The sequence below is a fragment of the Passer domesticus genome, chromosome 3 (genome assembly GCF_036417665.1).
Source record: "Passer domesticus isolate bPasDom1 chromosome 3, bPasDom1.hap1, whole genome shotgun sequence".
Classification (NCBI taxonomy): Eukaryota; Metazoa; Chordata; class Aves; order Passeriformes; family Passeridae; genus Passer; species Passer domesticus.
The window spans coordinates 110,174,811-110,196,403 of NC_087476.1; the positions used below are offsets into that span (position 1 = coordinate 110,174,811).

The following is a 21,593-nucleotide window of genomic DNA, read 5'->3' on the forward strand; positions in this document are numbered from 1 at the left end:
CCTCAGAAATAAACTCCCTGCAAGTTCTGATGATTTTAGAACCCACTGTTCCTCTTCTGCTGCTGCTACCTTTCATCTGTGCACACATCACTCCTACCCCTCTTTCAACAGCAGGTGGTGCAATCCAGGTATGCAACTACTGGAGAATTGCCAAAACAATAAATTCTTTCTGTTTCACAAATTTAATTCATTCAAATTCTACACAAGGAAACAAAATTTATGCCACCTGTGACATATCACAATTTAATCTTTGAGCTGCTTTATAAAAATGGACTGCACAAACACACATGCAAAATGAGTTAGGCATGGGTGATTCAGAGTTTATGTAGGTTGTGTTAAGGCATTCCCTTAGAGGATAGAAGTCTTTATCATGCTTCCAAGACATTTAGCTTAATCTAAGAAGACTCCAGGATTATTACTTCATTCCAATTGTTCCTAGGAAAGCACATGCTAAACCTTTCACTGAGTCTTCTCACACTAAGTGAAATGAGTGAGGTAGTGCTCCAAATGCCAAAGACTAGGCAGGTAGCATACCTAATTCTTTACTGTAACATTGAACAAGTTCATCATAGAAGATCTCAATTTGGAAGGGACTCATAAGAATCACTTAGAGCATCGTCCAGATGTTGCACAAGCTCTAACAGGCTTGGTCCTGCAACCACTTTTCTGGGGAGCTCAGTCCAGTGATCAATCACCCTCTGAGTGAAATGTATTCTCCTAATATCCAACCTGAATTTTCCCATATGCAACTCATATAATTTCCATGTCCTTACTGCTGTTCATGACCTTTGGCTGCCAGAGCACACTGTTTACTCATCTTCAGCTTGTTACCAATCCCAACCCCCAGATCTCTTTCTGCCAAGCTGCTCTCCAGCCTCTCATCCTACAGTTTGTACACATAACTGGGACTACCTCATCCCAGATGCAGAATCCACCACTTGCTCTTGTTAAATTTCATCCAGATGGTGATTGTCCAACTCTCTGACCTACAGGGATATTCAAGACTAATAATGAAACCCAGCTTACCTATTGATTCAATCTGAAAGTCAAACGTGAGCTCCGATGACAGTTTGCGGCTGGATTTTAACCTGCCTTGCAGATTCACTATTTTTATGCAGCCTAGACAATAAATAAGGATATGTTAACCAAGGATTATCTTCAATCCAGAACCAATTTGAAGACATGTATGCATGTATATACATACATATAATACATATTTAGTTGGTATCAAACTTACAATCCAAGCACACCAAAATGGTATCTCTCTCCAGCTGTGTTACATGGACAACACTCGTCTCCGTAGTGTCTGTAAAAAAACAACAGTGTTAGTTCATAACATACATTAGCATGAAATTTGAAATGGAAGTTCTAGAGTTTGAGACATTTTGATGGATTAGTGTGTTTTATCTACTTAAAATCATCATCTTAACAGTGACATTACTCTTCTTTTAGAGATGCATGTCCACTTATCCAACATGTTGGCTATGACAGGAAAACTGAAGCTGCAATACTGAAGTATGGATTTAATTCAGCCTTTTCTGAGCCATGTCACAAAAGAAAACTGACCTGTACATTGTTCTCCATTTATTCTCTCTTGGTGTAATTGAATACTGCTGTTGCAAAAAGCCAGATATATGTGATTGTCCACTCTATGCTGCATCACTGCACTTTTCTTTTGTCTTTATTTCTAAATCCTGATAGGATTATATACTATTACTTAATTCTTGATGCTATTTGCAGATGTTCCATTCCCAGATATTCCAAAAATAGGGGCTTATTTCCTTCTCCAAACCCTCAAAAGAAGGGCTATTTATTTCTCTTCTGGGTTACAGCTGCAGCAGTCTCCATCACAGTAAATGGGAATTTGACCCACAGATGATTAGTGGACATGTCAGCTCAAAAGAGAAGTGTAGTTTTGGTCCATTTGTTTATTAACATTAAAGTTACATACAAAGCAACTCTTACTAATTCAACATTACTGCCAGATTCTGTAGGCATCTTTCATATAGCAAAGAGAAACTCAGTACATCCATTAGACATGAGAAACTAGAGCACCTTACCTAGAACACAAAAGCAGCTTCTGGTTAAAATTATAAAAAACAAAAACCTGTTTGCATCATTGCTCTCCCGCCAGCAGGGGACAGAAATAAGCTGATGCAACAAAAGGGTTTAAATTTGAGCTACAAAAATAGAAGAAAAAACAACATAGACACAACACGAGAACACACAAGTCATTCAAGGAAATTGTAGCAAAGAGTGGAAGGCACAATGCAAAAAAAAAACAAACAAAAACCAACCAAACAAAAAAACCAAAACCAGAGAAGAGATTTGTACTCTTATATTTATGCACCAATGCAGACAACATTAAGAGTGAAATGACAACAGGACATTCCTCTTCAGTGTGCTTCCTTTATGGGCTGTGCTATAAAGTCACAGTTACACGTAGGAAGGAATGAAAATAAAATGCATTGTCTGAAGTGGTAAAGTGTGTTAATTTGCCATCCACTGCTCACTTTGAGTATTCTAACTATGCTTTAAAGTGTGTCAAAATCTGATTCACTTTTCAGCAGCAGCATGATCAGTGGGTCTCTTCCTGGAAGAAACTGTTCTTCCTAGTGAATTCCACAGTACACACTCATCTGGACTCATGCACACGTGTATACCAGGACAGAGCTATGTATAAATTCACCACGAACCAACAAGGGATCCATGACAGGCAAAACCAAAGGTATTTACTGCTTCTGAACCCGCCAACTATGACTAGCTCCTTACTGCATCTAGGTTCAGGGGGCAACTGTGTAACTCTAAAAAAGTAATTCTTAATACACTTCCATGGGAGAATGTCTGCTGCTGCTCAGATGGTGGCCATCTCACTCATGGTGCCCACACTGGTGATGGGCAGGCACTCGGTTTCCTGCTACAGTGGTCCTAATCCTTTTTGCTTCCACAAACACCAGAAGAATGCTCTATCTCAGCAGGAGGTGACAACACCATTTCTAACCATAGTAGGTTTATGTAGGTTGTGTTAAGGCATTGTAGGAGAGCCAAACTACATCTTCCAGAGATGTTCAAAGAAATTGCTCAGAATGCAATTTTACTAAAAGCTATTAAATAAATAGAACTCATGGTGCCAGGGTAGAGCACAAAACAGCACAAAGGGTAATAAAGTGCTGCCTAATTTATGGAAATGCAAGAAACCATAACTCCATCCTCTGCTATACCAAAAATTTCAAGGAATCCAATCCTTGTTGAATCAGTTCAACAAGGAGAAACATAAAAAAAAAGTGCAAGTGCAAGCAGGTTCAACCAGATACCCCTTTAAGCAGAGAACTTGCAATTATCAATTAGCCTTGATGATTTAACCATTTGCCTCCTTAGAGAAGCCTGCCTTTTAGTGCTTCAGCTATAACAGAAGAGCAAAGAACATTTTGGAATGCAATGACAACAGCACACAAACCTGTTTCTGTAAACCACGAAGAGGTAGAATTTGGGTTGACAGTCTCAAACTTCACCACCTGGTTGAAGTCTCTTCCTCTACTGACACCAACACAAACCAAAGGGAATTCCTGCTCGGGGACTACCAGCATTTCAAACAATCTCAGTGGACAAGGTACAGGAAAATCTATGTGCTAGATGAATAAGCAAAAATAGATATTAGAAGGGAAACAAATGTAGTCTGAGTTGCTATTAGATATTCAAACTGTATGGTAAATTTTATGCATCCTTTGTAACATTAGGTTTACTTCTTCAGATAACAGGAATTGATAAATACAAAAGAAGCTTGGAGCATCTCATGCCAATTCAGTTAAAATAAAATAGCATGTCTTTTATTTGCAGCTGCCCACGGACAAGAAGAGTGCTCATCACTGCTCTCCCTGGCTACTGAGCCCCTAAGCCTTCTCTTCCAGGCTGATCCAGTTATAGCAGCTGCTTTTTTATAAACATGAGCCCACCCTGGCTCTGTCTCTTCAGGTGATGTCAGATGGGGAGATTACAAGCATTTCTGGGCACCTCAGTGTCAAAAACCATAGAATAAATGGTCACCTTCTCTAGTATGGGAGCAGGACCACTATTAACCCCTGTCCTAGCCTGCCAGCCTCAGTTTTCTATTGTGCAACTGAAGGGCAATGTTCATGGAGAAAAGGGCTTGGTTCTCTAACTGAAGTGCACCCCAAAAACATGAACATTTATTTTGAGTCAGTTAATACATGCCACATTTAAATAGTTATTTTCAATATAATATAAGAGAAACCAAGAGAAAAGTCTAATAAATCAAGAAATGGCTAATACTTATTCTTAACAAGTCACTACAAGATAATTAGAAGACAACATGAAGAATAATAGTAATTTTACCTTGATTAACATAAATTTTTGCATTGGTTCAACCCATTCTAACAAAACAATGCTAGACTGTAGTGCTCCACAAAGGTACTTGTGGCCTGTGTAGGGATTTCTCACTGCCAAGAAAAGATAGAGAATATTAGTGTATTAAGCACAGGCAAATTATAAATAATTTCCAACTATGTAACAGTCCATTTACTTTTGGAAAATATACACCACCCCCACTCTAATGTTTTATATCTTTAAAAAATAGCTGATTGCATACACATTTGGAGTGTCTTGGGTCTACCGTGCTGGGTTGCCTAAGCTATCTCAAAATCACCACAAGCAAGCTGTTAAAGAATGGCCTCTTCTACAACACAGTTACCCAGCAGGCAGTGAACAGTTCAGCTGCCTTCCAAGCACTGCCACAGCAAGTGTGAAATCCAGGATCTCTGTAATTCTGATGGACAATTCTAGACCATCAGGAAATCCAGTTGAAACTGAAGAACAATAGAAAAGCAGGAAGTGCTGCTCTTCCATTGTCAGAACTCAATTAAAAACTGGCAGAGAACAATAAAGCTGCAAAATTAGGCCCTGTGAAGTTTCACAACTTCAATTCTACAATACTGACAAAACTTCACTCCTTAAGCACTGCCAACATTTCCTTGAAGACAAACAAGTGCTATTTTGCACTTTGTACAAATACATCTGAAGACCAGATTTTACTGTGCAGTAAAGTGACTGTGGGCCATCAGGCAATAAGCAACATTTTAGATAACAAGCTTCTACAATCCAGAACTATCACAGAAGTGAAATATACTCACACTACCTTATTGCCACAGAAACTCATCAGCACTTTAAACATCACTGCTTTATTTCGTTAATCCAAGCTCTCACTCACCATCAGACTGACTGCAAAATGCATTTGCAAAGTGCAAAATAATACTTGCTGTGACCCTGAGTAAAGCTGAACTCAGCAGCACAAATCACAAAACAATCACTAAAACCTGTAAGGAGCAGAAAGAAGACCAGAAGTTCTTGTCTTTTTCTGTCTCCTGTGGCACTCCTGCTGCTCCAAGGCTAAAATCAGACTTATGTGCCAGCAGGAATGGAGGCTCAAGTCACAAAAAGTAAGACTCTTAGAGCTACCCTTGCTGTGTTCACAAATTATCACTCACACCTATCAGGCATGAAGGGCTCCAGGCTTAGGAGGCTGAGATATCTCTGAACATGAAGACTCCTCTCATAATGTCAAGTACCACAGCACCCCTGTTAAATTCTGTGCCTAGCAGGACAGTGAGCACAGAGGAGCACAACACAAGGTTTCTTGTTTTATGAACCTAGAAACATAGGGACTTCCAAAATTATTTTTTCTGTCAGAAAGTCAGAGTTTTTACATACTCTGACCCCTGTCACTTCACTCGTCGTCCCATGAGTGTTCCCTGCAGCACTCATTAACAATCTCAGAGGTTTGGGGCTTTTTAATCTATCTGCCTCCCTTTTAGAACATGTCTTAACACAGTGCAGCTTTGAGACTTTGGTACTGGCATATTATTAAACACATTATACAGGCTTCAGAGACAACACTGTCCTCAAAGACTTAAAAGTAGTCCTTTGCTTTTTACCACCCAGTATTGGTAACTGAAACTTCTGCTAGGAATGCAGGTGGCTTAATCATGATGGCAACTTCTCCAAGTTTCTCCATCATGGAGATTAGGTTCTTCTTGAGAATTGGTTTGAATTTTGACATTCTGGTTCTCTGCATTTCTTGTAAATTGTCTTTAAAATACAAAGAGCTAAATGGGAAAGTTTCTACTGCTTAAACCCAAGGACTAATCTGAATGAGCTCATCGTCTGCAAATGCACAGCTTCATAATAATGACAAAGTCTCTTCTCCCTTTACCTTCTACACTTGACTCAATAATCTTAATATTGCCACCATTTGTGCTGCCCCTTCACACTTATTCTCCAGACCTACACTTACCAACACAACACTTTTGACACCATTTAGTGTCAGGAATTTTCGTAGATACTGCAAACTTCCTACAAAAGATAAACACAAAATTACTGATTGACTAAAACAATTGAGTGAATTTTCTTTTTAGACATTCACTGATAGAAAAACATCTGCCACATCAAAAAACTAAAAAAAATACAAGTTTGTATATTTCTTGTGAAATCATGGAAACAATAATGTGAAAATTTATCAGATAAGCCAAAATGTTATTTGCTGGTAACAGGACCCAGAGTTTCTACATGCATCAGAAGACAACAGGCACTATTGAGACTGGCCACAGTACTCTTAACAATAAAAATAAGTAATTTGATGCTGTAGAAAAGATGGGAATAAATACACTGACAGACAGATGCTGCACTCAAAGCTATGAACTGAGAAAACAGCTGTGTAACATTTCAAATGGAACTACCCAGAAGTGACTGATAATGCAAAAGGACTGAATAGCATGAAAACTGAGTACTGGTCACAAATTTTCATTGGAACAAGTCATGCAAAGTTTGAAAGGAACTGTTCAAGGACACTCCAGGGAAAGAAGCTGGAAAGGAGACTTATCACTGACATATTTTCTGCTACTGAATGTCTGTCTACCAAGTATCATAAACTGACGTTAGAACATTTTATAAATTAATATATAAACCTAACAAATTACTTCAAATTCAATTTTGCTTTCCCTTTTCTTTACCAAAACCTCTGCTTTTACCATTTTGCACGTAGCACTCACCATCATAGTATCCACAATCTTGTTTAAGAGTACACTTTATGCTCTGGTAGGAAAAATTACGTTCTCCTACATACTTCAAATGTCTGTCTTCTGCCTGGCTAAATGTGACTACCCTGACACCCTACAACCAGAGGTAAAACAGGAAAACTCATTATTTAGATTAATCTTTCCTGCCTTCGAATGACTGACTTGGCACTCGCATTCAGGTTATGCTGCATTTTTCCTGGGAAGTGACATGACTGGACAAGATATTTTCTGAGTCCTCTGCAACTTAGGTGAGGTACTATTCCAGGCAGAATCTAGTATGGTTTTCCTAGCATGATTCTTATGGTAATTATGGTTATTAGCCCACTGCTGATTCAGTCCTCAAGCCAAAGTCACCGACCAAAGTCAAATTTGGAAGAGAAGAGCAGAACAATAGTGCAGGTACACAGAAGGTAACAATTTAAAGCACAAATTATCTCTTAGTTGTTTAGAATTTACCCTCTAGGAAGAACACAATTTTCAGACAAGTGTTACACCATTATGTTTGAGGTAGCTGAACAAGAAGAAGCCTTTCCTGAACCCAAGAATTACCTGTTAATAGGCTTTTAATAGAACTAAAGGTAGCAGAGAATCAAATTTTCTGTAACACAATTTCCTAACAGAAATCCTATTCTATTAGAAGAACCAGTGTGTCACTATGCACTTTAAAAATCAAAGATTTTTCTGCAAACTAGATTAGAGTTACTACCTTCTTCTGCTGGGATTTGAATGGGCCACTGCTAAGGCTTGTTTGGCAGTGCCCCAGTTCTGGCCAGGACAGGGTTAATTTCTACAGCAGCCAGGAGGGGCACGGCCATAGCTTTTGTTCAGCATCAAGTACAAGCAGGATGTATGACACTAGACTACACCTGAAAAGAGCTATGCCCAGAAACAAGAAGTTTCATAACCAGAAGGTAAGGTGTACCAAAATCCATTTCTCTAATAAGAGCAATTCACATGCTGATCCCTTAAATGTAGGGCTCAACCCTCTCATTAATGCACATGAGTCATTCACTGCAATCTGTGAACAGAGCCCCCCACTATTTGGTGTTCCCAGAGCTTCACAAGCATCTCCTGAACTCCCAGAGCTAAGATATTCTGATATATCCGATGATGTGTATTTACCTGGGAAGTATTCGGTCAGGGAGTTTATGTGCTGGAATAGCAACAGGTAACTTTTGCATTTGCCTTGCATAATCAAAAAGTCCTGGTAGATTATGGGAATAAAGCTGAGAAGCTTTACCTGGCAATTAGAAAACAAACCACACTTCAAATACGAAACCAAGTGTTTACCAGCACTACCACTGCAAGATAGCACAGTAACTTACCAGATATTGATAACAAACAATTGTTCATGACATATAACCAGGTACATCTTCGAGGAAATAGCTGATAAATGGAAGGAAAAAACAAAGAAGTAGCATTCAATTTGATATACACAAGACAGCTATCAATTAGTATTGCTTAGATGACAGGACAAAGCTAATATTGACTTGCTTTTTGCAGCAGAAGTAAGTTTAAGCCAAGTAATGTTTACCTGGATTCCAGAGTTAATTCAGAGTAAATCTTAGGCACATACACTATATTTAATATATGAATTAACATTTAGAAAATTAGCACATTTTATACTCATCTCTTCTGGTATATTATATTCCACAAGATGTTATTATAAAGATCAATCAACCCTTTAAAAAAAATTCAAAAACCACTGAATTTTCTCCTTCAAAGAAGAAAAGCTCGACAACCAACTTCAGTAAACTAAGCGCGGTCAACAAATCATGTTCTAAACAAACCACAGTGTTCTAAAGCTTGTGACAGTCCAAATCTCTTGAAACAATTAAAAGTGGTACTTTGAAGGGATTCTTCACCTTCACCTGCATGATTACACATTTCGCTTAAGTGATGAATGAGTGCAACAAATATTCAAGGCAGAGCTGGTTTTTGTCAAATCCTGCAATTCCTAAAAAGATGGGGTTGAAAGCAACAAGACATCTCTCAAAAAAACCCAAAAAACCAACAACTACTTTTTCCCCCCTCTCACCTAACTTCTGAAACTTATTGACACAAGATGTCATGGAGGTGGAAAGTACCAACACAAACAAGGGATTAGACATACTCATGTTCAAGAGGTCCAAAAGGAGACAAAAAATAGGTAGGGATCCTCCAACATCCCTGATTCAATGACTCTAGTGGAGTCTGAGGAGAACACACAGTGACCAAGCTCATTGACACTTCCCACTGCCACTTTAGGCAAGAGACTATTGGGCTAGATAAACCACTCAGGAGCACAATTGTTTTTCTCTTAAAAAACCCCCAAAACAACAACAACAAAAAAGCCCCAAAACAAACAAACAAACAAAAAAACCACAATAGAAAAAAACCACAACTCTTCCAAAAAAAGGAATAAAATATTAACCTTGAAGCTGTTCTAACTCCTGGAAACATGTATTATGTCTCCTTTGTCCACTGATGAAGTGAAATACAAAGAAAACGCATCAAGAACACTACTTTAGCTTTTATGCTGAGTTGTATCAGAGTGAGAGTAAACAATGACATAAACCATAAAATTTGGAAACGCTATTAAAGCCCTACTGACTGTTATCATAAATATTGATGCAATAAGTGGTTAGCACAGAGGGTGCATTTCTATTCCTGAACTCTTCTCACAACCTAAACACACTGTAAGAAACACCTATGGTAATAATCTACCACACTGCTTGCATCAAAATTTAACATGCAGGGTTGATTGACCTTCTGTAGGTATATGAGCATATTGTGACTCAGTAGGTTTGGATCTGAGGATTAAAGAATAGCAATTCTTCAAATTAGCAGGTTAATTGTCCTGCCACTCATTCCTTGTTCCACACAGGACTGGCTGTGTTAGCAACCATTTCTTCTTGTCTCTAAGTGCTCATTAAAACATTTCCCTGAAGCTCACTAGGCAACACACTACGTGATTTTCATTACAGCTCTTCTTCCTTACCAGTTAACTGCAACCCAAACCAAACCCCAAACAGTAAAGAAAAAATCCAAACCTTTCCTTGGTCTACCTGGCCTATTAGAATTATTATTACATTAGTGATATTTCTCAGGGTAGTTGTTACAACTGCAGTGCAGCAGCAGAGTGGTACCTGAGCTAAGTTTAAACCAGGTAACTCGAGCACCAGTATGATTATGGGTTACACTGAGCTCAGTTCAACCAGGCCTCCCTCTCAACACAACAAACACCTCTAAAATGTCTGGACCCTGGAGGCTGAGCAAACACCAGTGCCTCCAGCTTACAGTGTGAAGGCTTGCAAATTCCTTGCAAATTCCTCCATCTTGATGGCAGGTGCACAGCTCCCTACGGTAGGGAGAAGGCAAGAAAAACAAGAAGTTTCTTAGAGAGTAACTAAAGAGCTGGAGAATACAGAAAGGCCTTTAACTTGCATTTTCCCCTCCCCAGCATCCCTTAAAGAAATTACTTATTGTAAGACTTTGCAAAGACAGAGCTTTAGGTGGAATTCAGCAAGCTGAGTCTCATCAGCAAAGCTGCTTTTAAGACCACAAGAATGGACTCCTGTGAATAAAGAATCTCTTTGCTTCCCTGTAGCTGAATCACAATGTTTGTTGCAATAATTCTGTATTGTAATGAAGTTTTAAGGAAAATAGAAACTTTCATCTAAAATGCATCAGGGAAATTCCATACTGTTTACCTAATCACAATTCTGTACCTGCAGAACAATGCACTATGATGAAGTTCAAAACATAGATAGATGAAGATCTCCTATATAAACATGGTTCAGCCTACAAACACAAACATGACTGAAAAGTATCCTCAATAGCAAATATTTAAGGTAATTCTCAGTGTAGCCAGTGCCTATGCAAATACAGTAAAACCCATTTTTATAAGGATTATACAACATTAATCTGAAGGGTTAAAAATGTGATGTATTTTTTTAAAACCAGAAATATACCTGCTCCATTGATGTTTCATGAAGTTCATTGAGGTTCAGTGTGTAAATACCTTCTTCTGCTCCAAATATCAAGTACTGATCTGCAAACACAAACAAAAAGAGGTAGAAATCTTAATTCAGGAAGGTATTTACACCTTTACCAAAAAGCAACATCGATACACATGGAAACAAATCAAACTATAAGTTAAGTGTATGAAAGCATGGAAAATTAATCCTGATAAGGAAGCCTTAATTTATGAATGGGGCTGTTTTAAGTCATTAGGAAAGCTCAGGGCTTTTTTTGAGTAATAATTGAAATATTAGAAAAAAGTAATTCAACCACAAGCAGGAAATCACGTGAATAACTTCAGCATATCTTACTTAGACACTTCCATACATTATGGAAATATCCATTGCCTTCTTTGAGACTACTTCCACAGCAGTAGTGACTTGAACATTTTCTCAGTAGTCTGTGGGTGCCTCAACTCCTGAACATAACCAAATCCCTGGATTGTACATAGGCATGCAAACAAGGCAGACATCTCCTATGAGATGATGTCAACTGCTAAGGATTTACCCTTCCCTAATTCCACTCTCTAAAACAATCCAAATATTTTCGTGCTGACCAGCTCACTAGTATGTCTATCTAGCTTATAATCAAAGGGTATAATACCAGGCAAATTGAGTACAATATTACCAACTATCCCTTTTATCAGGCTAGATATTAAAGCACTAAAATTTATGCAAAAAACTAAAAAAAAACCCAACCAACTGCAGAATCCAGTAGGGCCAGAAAAATCTCAGCTAAGACCTCCAAAAGTCAGATTTTTTACAGACGAATTAGGATTGTCTTCTTTTGGACTAAAATGCTGAGAAGAGTCTTTGATTTCAATATGTAATTTATTCTTTTGAATCAAAGCAAAAAACTTCATCCAATACATCTTAAAAATAACACAACTTTAGACAGCAGTAGCATAATTAAAGAACAACTCCTGCTTATATGAATACGTGTCTGTTTTAAAAGGAATAGTCCTGCTCTTCTAAGCACTCTTGAAATTCAAGGAGAGGACAAAATGGGTAAAATACTTATCATATAATACCTCTTGTATCTGGATTTATCCAAGATGTTGCACAATGAATTTTTAATGGACAGCCATTGAAAACCTTTGAAAAGCAAGCACCCATCTGTAGAAGTAAAAATATTAAATACATACATATGAAAAATTAAAATGTGACCTTCCCAAAAGGATTATTTTTACTTCAAGTAGTAACAAAAGGTTAAGAGTCATAGCACTGGCTTAACATTGCTAAGTCATATTAGGTTTTTTAAGTAAAAAAGCAAAGACTACAAACATTCAAAAAATGTGCTCTTTCACCCTGCCCCCAAGGTGCATTTGTGTGACTCAGCAATACTCACATGTACTTTAGGTGTGGGAGGAAGGCCGTTACTAATTGGTTTCTAGAAAATAAAATTTAAAAGTATGTTTACACTCACATGCACACTATGCTTGAACATGTATATTCCCTCCCCACACACAGCATAACCACAAGCATTCAGCATAATTTTCTTTTCATTAAAATCTCCACTATGATTCCCTAATACCTCCTCACTGAATGTTTGCACAGTGTTGTGCAACATTTTCACGCTACAGTGGTGCCTGTAAGAACGTCATTTCCAGTACTAGAGTTTAAGCAATATTGGAACAATTGCCCAACCCTTTAGCATTACAGCATTAAATGTTACCCCTCAGTGCTACATGCACTTTCCTGTGTCAGTATCAATTTCTCCTAGCGCAACGAAGCTTCTGAACAAACCCATCTCACAGGTAAATTTCTAACACACAATTTCAAATGACAAGTCCAAAGCTGTCCAGGTAATCCTACTTTTCGAAGTATTGCCAGTATTACTGGCACTTCCTTAAAACAAAACAGACTCATCACCACATTTCTAGTCTATTTCCTCTTCACTTCTCACAAAAAAAAATTACATTTCCAGCCTCACACTTGGAAGGAGCCCTAAAGATGGCAGTCCCATGTTATATTTAATCTAGTCTAACTACAGCATATTCCATTCCCTCATTTCCCCGTTTCCTTAAACAATCATTGCCCAGTACAGCACAAGACATGGCTCTCATTATATCTCTCAGGTGTGTGAAAGACCAAGAAAATTGTATATATTTGTCACTGTGTTTGTTTCTAAGGAAAACTAAACACTGACAAACTTCAGACTAAGACTGTATCACAACTAGACAATCAAGGAAAACTGTTTTGATTCAAAGTAAACAGGGTGCCATCCAGCATAATTTCCATATTAAAGAGCACGCCTGCTCCTCTTCTTTGCACATGTAGAACAGTCATGACAATTCTAAAAGGACACCCAGAAGCTTAAATACCTACCAGTATTTCCTTCTTTTCTTTCCTTGAGAAGTTAGTGTCTCTAGCTTCATTCTGTTGATGTGGCAGTTCCTCTCTTTCACCATTTAATTGCACAGAAGTGACTCCATTACCTAGAAAAATTAGTAGTTAAGAATGTGTCCCTCTGCCTTCACCTCAAAGAGTAATCTAGCCTAAAAACTCTTAAGTGGGCCAGAATTTCCAATTAAGTCAGAACATACACTGTATATAATACAGCATAAAATACCCTAATTTATTTCTGAAGCATGCACGTTGTTACACCTGCACATATCCATCAAGCCACAATCCATGACTTTTGGTAATTAATGTAACACCTCACAGAAAGGGATGCAGTCACAGTTATGAGGGAAAATGTGTTGACCATACCTAAAGAAATACTTGCCAGTAGCTAACACTTCAATTATTGATTCCTTAGAAACACAGCCTTGTTAGAGTCAGATCTTTAACAAATCAACAGCAGAACTAAGTATGAAGCAAGGAAAAGCTACCAAAGTAACAACTGAGAGGCAGACATTGAGCTTGCTTAAGAGAAGCCAGTCCAAGACAACTCTCAAGGCTTCAGACTGACAAAGGCATAAAATGAACAGTCTGAGCTGACAGTAAACAAACACAATTACCTCCTATACTCCCCAACCCAGTTCATTACATACAAAAGCAAACTTTGTATGTAATGTTCTTGACATGACAAATGACAAAAACAGCTGACACACTCAACCTGAAACCTACAAACATACTTTTTTAGAATCCTCATACTCTATATTATAAGCCTGTTGCTTAGGAAAGCAATTGTGTCACCAATGGCATCAGCAGGAATGGTGTCAGTGACTTTGATAGAAGGTACACTTGACCCTTTGAAGAGTTAAAGCATGCTTTTTTCATGAATTTTGGCTTTCATGCACTTTGTTACTTGCCCACCATAGAAAAATTACCTCAATATCTTTTAATGTGTACACAGCTAAGAATACAGATATAAAATCACATTAGATTATTTAAGAAATACTTGTGTACTCCTTGGGGTCATGTTTATTACCTAAAGGATTAGATTTCTGTGGAGGTAACCGAGGAGGTGGTGGTCTGGGTGGAACATGAGATGTAGATTTTGCTGGACTCTCTGATGTTGGGCATCTCTTGATGGTCCCTTGATTTTCATTTTCAGAAGAATAAGTTTCTTGGGGGATAAATATTGATTTAGGCTGAAAGAGACATAGTAATAATCAAAACATAAAAATTCAAAGCATCCATGCCACTTATCAATGAGCTAAAAGCTCCACATGCAGAATTTTGATCCTGAAATTTTCACAAGTAAAGAGCCACCACAGTAATTTTAATATTCTCCATTTATTTGTTTATTTAAAGTGCATTTTTCTGCTGAGCAACCAAATCCCCCTCACTTACCTTTGGTGGTAAAGGAGGTGGCACTTTAGGTTTCATAGTAGCTCTATAAAGAAAATAAAACAAAACAGAGAGAAAACTTGAATAGCAGTCTTCAAGAAGAGACAGGGTTTTAAAAATGCCACAGAAATAAATACCATTAACTTGTCAAGAGCACTATTATATCCAAGTAACTGCATCACAAATACTTTCAAACATTTTGTTATACCTCAGATACTACATGAAAACAAGGATCACATGTTCCCCCCCAGAGAGCACAGAATGTCATGAACTGATTTGTTGAAGATGCACAAACTTGTGCAGAACAAGTAAGAAGAAACAGAAGAGGCCTGACATTTGCCCTGTTGAGAGGAGAAAGTTAAGGGTATCAGTGAGCTGGAGGGGAGTTACAAGAAAACTAATGAAGACCATTCCCTGGAGAAGTTACACTGATGACTTAAAACAGCTTTACACATAGAAGTAAAATCCATCTGCAGTGGATGGCTACCCTCGTGTTTAGGTTGGTTGGTTTTTGTTGATGCGTCTCTTTTTTTTATGGAAATCTTGGGAAATACAACTTTTCATGCTAGAGCAGTCTGGTCCAAGAATACAAGATATTATCAGAAAACAACATAGCTGAAGCACCAGGAGCATTCTTCCTCTCCCAGCTCTGTGGTTTAAAAAATATGCTGCATTTAAAAAGAAAACACTAAACTCTGAAATTTTTCATGTTTTTAAAACCTCTTGCACTGTTCTGTTTCCTGATCTTTCAGGAACAGAAAATTATTTCCACTAAATAAACCGGGAAACTTGATGTTCGTCCACAATATCTTCCTTATTTTTAAATTATGTTCAAAGCAGTAAGATATCTGCCTGTTTGTTTACAGGCCAACAACTTGTCGGCTTGGCTTCATTCTTTCTAGGAGTTTCTGTCCTGGCATCTTATCTGTTGTTTGTACTTCAGAGAAGCTGGAAGGGGATTTTGAGAATAAGTTCCCCTGTGTCATGCATTTCAGCTGCTTTGGTGGAAGAAATTATCTTCTCTTAATAATATGGGGCCAAGTTTAAGTTCTCTGTCATGAGGGTTCAAGGTCCATTTCCATTTCTTTTGTATTTTTCCTGCATTTCAGACAACCAATGTTACTGGGCAGGCAAGGAAAGCAAAAAGGCAACAATTTGGCATGCATGTGACAGATGTGTGGACAAAGGACCGTGTGCCCTTGTCTGAACAAGAGGGTTTAGGTGCAGCTTGTCACTGCTACCCATGCAGGGCAGTGCCCCAGTAATTGCTGCTTTCCATAACCAGGAAATTCAAGTATCAGAGCCTTGCTGCACATGAGAGAAACAGAAATATCAAAACAATCAAAATTGTTAAATGAAGAGTGATAACTTGATATTGTTCTCTGAAACATGGATCCTCTGCTGCTACTATCACTCAATTTCATGCCGTGGCACCAGTTTGGGCTGGAAGGGGTACACTGGACTCTCTAGTTTTGTTCTGGATCTGAAGGGAGAAGTAACTGATGTCACAGGTGTTCCTCAACTGCAGCTCCACCTCACAGAATATAAATCAAACCAAAGCCTTGAATCTTCATTGGGTTCCACAGAAAGATAATCAAGATCAGGCAGATGAACCAGTAACTGCAGCAGATCTTTGGGCTCCAGCAGATATCAAGAGAAGGGCACGGATGCAGAATCTGTAACCCAAGGTAGAGGGATTCAAGCTTTTACACACTGTCAGACCCTCTCTGTAGGGCACAAGTACTTAGGTTGATATATCAGAAGAAACAAACAAAGACAATTCTGGAAGACAATCAGTGACTACTGGTCCCCAGGGTCAGACAAATTAGAACCTCTCCAGAAGCTCTCTCAGGCTCTTTCTTGCCTAACCTAAAAGAGAAAATCTACAGAAACACAAGAGCCACACAAGCAACAGAAGTCAGTGCTGTTTGAAAGTTCTGATGGAGCTCGTGCAAGGATCTCAGATCTCAAGGCACTCAAAGAAATCAGTGCTAGCACTTCAAGACAGCAGGGATCAAGAGGTTCCAAGCCCTGGAACATTACTGAATTGATGGCACTGGCTGCAAAAAGAGCAAGAAGTGTAGGGGGCAAAAGAAACATGAAATAAAAATGAACAGAAACAGAGCTGTACACAAAAAAACCCAAAACACCCAGAGGTTCATATGGATGGAGGAACCAAGCTGAGGCAGTTCACAAAAGCAGTAAAATGACTCAAAAAAGAAAAAAAAAAAAAAAGAGAGATTATAGTTTGGTTCTCTGCAAGAGAGAGATGCCAGCAATAGATAACACATGTTTTAAAGGTTTCTTGTATGAAGCAACAGCTTTCCAAATTACCCATTAACAGAAAGCAAACAAAAATTATGTCTCAATGGCATTGTTCATTTTGGTCTTTAGACCAGATTTCTTTAGGAATGTAAATCTACATGTACAGGTTTTGCTCTTTAAATTGTTTCAGCTCTCATCTATCAATCAAATAGAGCCCAAGAATATTTATACAAGTGGGATTTTAATATGAACATTATTAATTTGACACAAGCCTTTGCAGTCATATGTGCTCTCTCTGAGTAAAGGAAGTCAGCTCTATTCCAAAAACCAAACATCCATACAAGCATCCTCCTAGTTGAGAACACAGAGCAAACTCAAACATCTAGAAAAGCCTGTAGTGTATATATTTTATCTACTTTTCATGAGCTTTATTTTGAAATACAGCTATCAGTTTTAAAGAAGGTACTAGGACTGTAGTCAGACATATTACTGGCTCAATATAATGATGCCAAAATTTTGTTCCATAACAGAAAATAAAAACAAAGTTGTATCAATCAAGGAACAACATTCCCCCCCCACATTGATAACAATCAGCAGAATAAGACAACTTATGGTGATGTAATCTAGCAACAACGTGAAAATCCCTATCTTTAAGAATGCCATAGCAAAATGAGTCCCGAGTTGTTACAGAATGTGATTCAACCTTTTTTTTTCCAAATACTCATCTATTCAAGAGTCTGATTTTGTTTTTAAAAGAAGGACTTACTGTTTAGAATCATCATCTGCATCATCATCATCTTCTAAATGTGCCACATGCCCCCTAAGAAAATGAAGAAGATAAATATGGTTGAGTGAGTTGTATAAAATTTACCTTGACTGTTGTGAAACATTCTGAGCTCAAAAATCTACCTCTTTTATAGAATTTTACTGTCTTTTAAAAAATCATTACTGTTCTTTAAAGTACAGTTGCAATCTAGGCAACTAAGTGTCTCTCACAGGCTCTCAGCAAGCACAGGGACAAACAAGAAGCAGTTGTGACAGACAAAAAAAATCAATGCATGAATTACTTTTGAAACACACACGAGAGGAAAAAAGAAATAGAATTACCGCTGATGTAGTTCTTCTTCAACTGATTTTAAGAGACTCCTTCAGCATTAAATGAGAACAAGAACATAATTTAATTGTGGTACACAAGCACAATTATCAAAAGCACCTATGATTCTTTCAGTAAATAATTCAAAGTATGTTATTTCAGCTGGCTTTCAGAATATTCATCCAGCATCCACATAAAAACGAACACAGCTGCAAATTTTTAAAATTTAGTGTTCACACAACACCCTTTCATGTGTGTTTATTAATGTATTGCTATTAAGTGCAATGGTCCTTTTTCATCTTACTGTAAAACAAGGACTGTGTTACTTTAATCCAATTTAAAAGAAATCCATAAGAAAATCATAATACTAAACAAAACAGACTGACAAGTGTGAAACTACTGTTAGGATAAATTAATTCTTCCCTGGTTAATTTTTGTAACATTCTGGACTTCATACTCAAGTTTTTGTTCGAAAACACAGAGAAGAATCACAGGACTAAGGAACAAGAGGATTTCAAAAATGATCAGTACTGATTTTTTCCCAATTAAAGACTATGCAAAAAGATCATGCTCTATGCTTAGGCTTTCTGCATTTTTAGAATGATTTAATTTAGCAAATCAAAGGTAGGCCTCCTAATTCTGGCATGCATAAATGTAATTAAGTAATTGTGTGCAAAGGGAAAATTACATGGAGAATTATTTCATGATTAATACATCAAGATGATTAAGAGTATGAGCATGAAGTTAAAGGGCTTGCTAAGAAAGGTTAAATTTTATTTTTTAAAGGATCTATAACTGCATGTTCCTAGTGCCCTACAAGATAAAGAAGGACATAAAGTAATGTCAAAGAGCAGCACTGGCAGCTCCCAGATGGGGTAAATTTGTGCTCTGTGGGACCTATCATGCAGAATATCCCAAAACAAGTAGACCAAGATAACAGCTCTTAAAAGGAAGCTTACACCACCACAAAGACAATATGGTCAATACAGCCTCAAATACTGAAAAGTGCTGCAATTCTGTATCATTGGAGTTACTATTATTTTAGAAATAAATAAGTGATTTTGGAATTTTAACTGAGAGAAAAAAGTTTGACTTATTTTACTACATCTGTTTTTGCTAATGTGTCTTTATATTAAAATAGTCTTGAATTAAAGACAGAAAATGCAGTGCTTACTCACTTATTTGCACCCAAAAAGTAGCCACACTGAGGACCATGACCATATTCCAGCTGTAGATCCTAAAACATAAGAGAATGAATCTTTTAAGATGAACAGGTGAGCATCCAACACACACCCTGTGCCATGCTGCTGTCATCCCCTCTGCAACACCTGAGATACCAAACAAGCTGAATTCTCTGGCCCTCCTGCCCCCTAACACCACTTTCAGGCCCACTGCACCCAAAAATCTCCTCTCTGCCTGTTTGCTCCACCTCTAATTCCTTTTAACTCTGACCCTTGCCCCTTCCTTGCACACAAGAGATTCTTTGCTCAAATAAAGTTAGCTGCATAAAAGAAAACAAAACAACAACAAAAATAATAAAACAATAAGAGAAAAAAAAAATCAGGACTTTGCAATCTACCAGATTCCATACAGAACCCAGCTACCCCTCACTGGCACATTTAGTAGTCATTTCAGAAGGGAGTTCTGGCAGGGAGCCTGAAATCCTTTAGCACATGGAAGCATTTAAAAAACAACCAGAGAGGACAGTAAGTGTTTTTATCACTCTGGTTATACCAATATGTGTATACTGGTTAGGAAGACTTTTTCTTTGGAAAAAAAAAAAGGCAAAACAGAATTAATAAAGTCAAATGCTCCAGCAATCATGGAGTACAGGCTACCAAGAAAAAGATGTGCTAACAGGCCTTCAACACTATTTTAAAATAAAAACCATAATGGTATAAATATTTAATGCATTAATGGAATACAGGGACCTCATTGAAGCACAATCAATTTGCATCTGCTGAGAGAATACTGCTATAATTACAGTCTAGTTTTTTCTTCAGGTGGATCACAACAGGAGAAATATGAGCATAAATTTGCTTCCAAAATAGTGAGTGTATTCACCAGAAGAAACAAACTATTGATCACCTAAATTAGTGATAAATGGAGCTACACTCTTCCTTCTCAGGAAACATTTTAAAGGTCTCACAACACTTTCTGTTGAAGAGGCCCCTTTCAGCTGCAACCCATATCTAAAAGCATGTCACCCTTCAGCAAGAGGCTCAAATAGCCAAGCTTTAAGAGGAATAAATCTGGATTAGATGGGGCTGATCTTTAAAAAAAGGCATTTTTAAAAATCAGAGGAAAAGTCTCACACCAGATTTGCCAGTGTTCCAAGCTGATGAAGTAGAAACCACTGCAGCCCTCAATTCCAGGCTGAAGGGCAATCACATCAATACAAAGCTGTAAATATTGTTTTTTGCTTGCCAAGGAGTTTCAGGTTGTTTACTGCACCCTTTAGTCTGCCCTGTAAAGCTAAGTAGTAGTTTGCACATGGGTGTGTCTACCACAGCTGTCAGTAGCATTTGGTTGCTTCAGTGACTTTACATATTTTCCCAAAACAACTGAAATACTGTGCAAAAACCACTATGTAACTGATAATTACTTGACATAAAAGAATGTATGGATCAGAGGGCCAAATAAAAATTGCAAATGCAAGCCTGGTGTTGCCATTTCCTGAACCATGGAGAGACTGACTTTTCAATCTCTGTATCAACATTTTTATTCTAGAATTAAATGATCCCCCCAAACCACCAAACTCCATCTACCTCTATTGATCTGACTCCTCACCACCAGTGGATGTTCTACAATCCACCAGCAAGAAACAGATTCAACTTTTTTTGCTCCAAGTACTTCTATTACTTCTATGCAATCTCAGAAACTTCCACCTGCAAGCACAGATATTTTGAGGATTCAGGCTCTAGAGCAGAAAATCACAAGACTGGAAACATAAGGTGTCAACAGAGTCACAAGCAAGTAGGTTAAACAGGTTGTGTGAGTCTCTGTAAGAGGATGCCAGAACAAAGACTGGGAAACTGTTGAGAAAAGTAACCCTGGGACAGTGAGGTTGCTGAGGGGCTACAGAAATCTGAGATTTTCACCTTGAAGAGGCAAGCCCTCAATGTTGTAAAATGCTGGGCAGACCCAAAAGTCTGTCCATCTGAATTTACATACAGTGCAATGCATGGATACAGACAGACAGACACACTGTACAGCAATGACAAGGAAAATATTAAGAGAAAAAAAATAAATCCACCTAAAACAAAAGGAGCCCTTCTCTGCCACCAGACCTTTTAAGAGTAACTAGAATTTTCCTTATCAAAGATGACATCTGCCAGAATTATTTATGTCTAAATGTTTTAAAGGGCAAAACCTGTCTCTGGTTCCGTTTACTGTTGTGTAACATAC

The 21,593-nt window shown here is 37.9% G+C and overlaps 1 protein-coding gene across 5 annotated transcripts in view; it reads right to left on the reverse strand.

The window, feature by feature from the left end:
• The window catches only part of MAP4K3 (mitogen-activated protein kinase kinase kinase kinase 3), a 65,505-nt gene that overhangs the window by 6,684 nt on the left and 37,228 nt on the right, over positions 1-21,593 (reverse strand). For 2 of the 5 annotated variants that reach the window (XM_064415094.1, XM_064415091.1), the window contains 16 exons: positions 19,364-19,422; positions 18,200-18,238; positions 17,859-17,912; positions 14,831-14,873; positions 14,466-14,628; positions 13,418-13,527; positions 12,438-12,479; positions 12,121-12,205; positions 11,042-11,121; positions 8,414-8,474; positions 8,211-8,328; positions 6,308-6,366; positions 4,354-4,457; positions 3,458-3,629; positions 1,238-1,306; positions 1,027-1,119 (listed from right to left, as the gene is read on the reverse strand). In XM_064415094.1, coding sequence (XP_064271164.1) covers positions 1,027-1,119; positions 1,238-1,306; positions 3,458-3,629; positions 4,354-4,457; positions 6,308-6,366; positions 8,211-8,328; positions 8,414-8,474; positions 11,042-11,121; positions 12,121-12,205; positions 12,438-12,479; positions 13,418-13,527; positions 14,466-14,628; positions 14,831-14,873; positions 17,859-17,912; positions 18,200-18,238; positions 19,364-19,422 — 1,351 coding nt within the window. The remainder of the gene's footprint in view (positions 1-1,026; positions 1,120-1,237; positions 1,307-3,457; positions 3,630-4,353; positions 4,458-6,307; positions 6,367-8,210; positions 8,329-8,413; positions 8,475-11,041; positions 11,122-12,120; positions 12,206-12,437; positions 12,480-13,417; positions 13,528-14,465; positions 14,629-14,830; positions 14,874-17,858; positions 17,913-18,199; positions 18,239-19,363; positions 19,423-21,593) is intronic. The other 3 variants (XM_064415095.1, XM_064415093.1, XM_064415092.1) reach the window with 2 other exon arrangements.